We start from the raw sequence: 2,786 nt of genomic DNA, 5'->3' as shown, positions 1-2,786 counted from the left end.
TGTTCCCTAAACTTGCACTTGCAAACACTGGCCGCACCTGTCTAAGGGTTGACGCCGCCTTCAACCATAAGTTGTTCGCCAGCCCCCTTGCCATGTCCATCAGGATATCTACGTCTTGCTGATTAAGCGTTGGCTTTGCAAACAGCTGCCGCATCTCATGTAAACTCTTGGTAAACGGAAAGCTCTTCGAAGATGGAGCGAATACTCCTGATGGGTCGAAGTCGTGAGGGACGACGCCTGCTTCCACCACTGGCAGGCGCACATAGGGATGATACCGACGGTCCTTCGCGCTAAGGGGTGTTTTTTCAATGGCGCGAAGCGGTTGGTGCACCGAAGCTGAGCTGGGAGCAGTGGACGGCTCCGCAATTCGTGACGAGCAACCTGCTGCCAGGGACCACTGACATTCTTCCAGATCTCTCTGAGCATATTCAGTGTCTTCTTTCTCTTCTATCCAGTCTCTGGGCTTCACTTGGAGAGCAGTGCCGGAAGCGGAGTCTCCACTAGATTCCAGGTCCAGAGCATGGCGTACAAGCACCGGCTCGCCACTCCCAGATTCAAGAGTCCTCAGCCACCCTACTGCTGCAATACCTGTGTCTGTCTGTCGTACATCAGAGACTCCTCCAATATTAGGGCCTTCGCCTTGTGTCGACTGCACTTCTTGGTTTGCCTCATACTCTGAAGCAGCAGCGGAAAAAAAGGACACGAGCTCAGCGATCCTCCTTGACCGGTCGCCGTGGGAGGTAGAAGGAGGTTCTGGACGCCAAATCCCCAACTCTGCCTCGAGCGCCAAGCAGCCCTCCAAGACAGACTCCTCCTCTTCGTCGATACCCCCATCCCCACCAGCCAGCCTGCGGCGAGTCATCCCCACCGCCTGTTCTCTGCTGCGGCTTGCTGTGCATACTGACCACATGAAAAAAAGTGCGAGGATCGAAAAGGTGGCAGCCAGTGAGGCAAGCTGCGCGCGCTTTTGAGACCGGTGTCTGCGGTTGTTGAGCTCGTGGCGGCGGACCACTGGGTGCCCAGTGGCCTGGCCCAGGAAGAGAGAGGAAACTTGTAAGAAGGCTTCAGAAACTTCATTTTCCATTTTAACTAATGGGAATTTCAATGTTTGGTCATGCTACTCTTCCTCTGACACGCTAAAAACAACTGCATTCGGAGCCGACGTCGTACTGCAGGGCTCGGACCAGTGCGTGAGCGACGCTAAACGCATAATATCAAAACTATGGCATTTTCCTGTCCCATTTCCATAGAAGCAACTAGCAGATTTTGACCACAGGGAACTTAAGCACCTTTGCTGAAACTCGGCTACAGGTGGTTGCTCGGGGTGCCCTGGTGTGCGCATCGCTCACTGTGCCGCGTTTCTCCATCGCCAGTAGCAGGGTTGTTTAACAATGTGCAGAAGCACATCTTATCCTGGTGGAAAAGCAAGTTTGGGAATAATCCCTACTAAATGATGTGTTCGGTAGGGTTACATTCTTTAGCAGCTGATGTCTAGACTCGGAACCCCAGGATGGACTCCATGCGGACTCACCTCACCAGCTTTCGTTACCATCAGCTTTCCACTCCAAACGCGTTTCCGGTTTTCTCAGCCACGTTAACGAACCGTGTTCGGTAGATGAAGCAAACATTTCTCCCTTCTTTCACCTCTTTTTGGGTCGGGCCACGAGCGCATGCCTAAGAAAAGGCGTCGCTGGTGGTACTAACAGTTTCCGTTCAGGAAAGGAAAACATCAACAGCCTGTAAAACTAAGCAAGGTTCATCTTCCCACTTTGGCTGGTGAATGCCGATGCGTGGCCTTTCCGTCTCTTCCACGGGACCCGCAAGGAAGCAGCCATGCGTAACGTGCCTACCACAAAAATCGCACACTTCTCTACTTCGCCTTACCAATCCTGAGAACAGCGGATTCGCCTTACCAATCCTGAGAACAGCGTAAGATCCTTAACTCCTTACTCTCCTGTACGCTGCCTTGCAGTTCAAGTAGGGTTGTTGAGTACCTAAGGAGTAGGCAGTAATAACAAAATTACACGCTTGGCTTGGTGATTGAAGAGAACAAAGTAGGTTAGCTGTTTTCTTGCCTTCTTTGCATCTCGGTCGAATGTTTCTCGACTTGGCTAACATCGAAGCGCACACATCACGGGGACTCCGAAGAGTGAACTCAACGGTGCGGGAGTTCTCTGATATAGAGAGAGGCTCCCGAGGATAGTTGAACAGCACACTATAAGGCAGCGTGCCCACAGCGAAGAAACTCGAATATGTCTGCAATCACCAGCGTGGTATGGACTGACTGGACGCATGCCATTTATTTCCTAAATCTTCCACAGCTTAGACGAGCATCTGCCATGAACAGTTACAGGTAGGGCCAGGGGAATGATGGAGGGTACTTTGTCTAGGCTGCGTAGAGAACTGCAGCAGCTGCTGCAAGGAAGACAATAGCAAAATCACAGCTTCTCGGCGCAAACGTTGCCGCTCGCGCGTCACTGGGGAGGAGCCCAAATTCAAAGAAGGCAACGTTATAATGGTTACGATGCAAATGTCCCTGCAGATACAAGATTAGCCCCATATGAACAGCGCAAAAGAGGTATTATCATACCGCCTGCTCATATTAAAACATCACTGCGGTTCATATCCAAATTCAGCAAATAAAAGATGATCCTGCCTCCAAGGGTCCCATTGAGAATCCCGGAACAGTGGAGGCGAAAATGGAGAGAAAAACAGCTTTCGCTTCAGCTCAGTCAGAGTGAGAAAGTGAGGCCGTTTTCTCTTTTTGTATGTTCTCAAGGCTGCAA

General features: G+C 51.3%; 1 protein-coding gene across 1 annotated transcript; it reads right to left on the bottom strand.

Annotated features, from left to right (window-relative positions):
• Positions 1–37: 37 nt before the first annotated feature.
• On the bottom strand, positions 38–1,084 carry EAH_00067560 (hypothetical protein; the record flags this gene model as incomplete). Its single annotated transcript, XM_013392516.1, has 1 exon — positions 38–1,084. A coding segment is annotated over one exon (1,047 nt), but the record flags the coding sequence as incomplete, so codon positions are not given.
• Between the last annotated feature and the right edge of the window lie 1,702 nt (positions 1,085–2,786).

Source organism: Eimeria acervulina, genomic scaffold (assembly GCF_000499425.1).
Source record: "Eimeria acervulina Houghton genomic scaffold, Eah_scaff2798, whole genome shotgun sequence".
Lineage (NCBI taxonomy): Eukaryota > Apicomplexa > Conoidasida > Eucoccidiorida > Eimeriidae > Eimeria > Eimeria acervulina.
The sequence above is the reverse complement of the archived record's forward strand: the minus strand, read 5'-3'. Positions and strand labels throughout refer to the sequence as shown.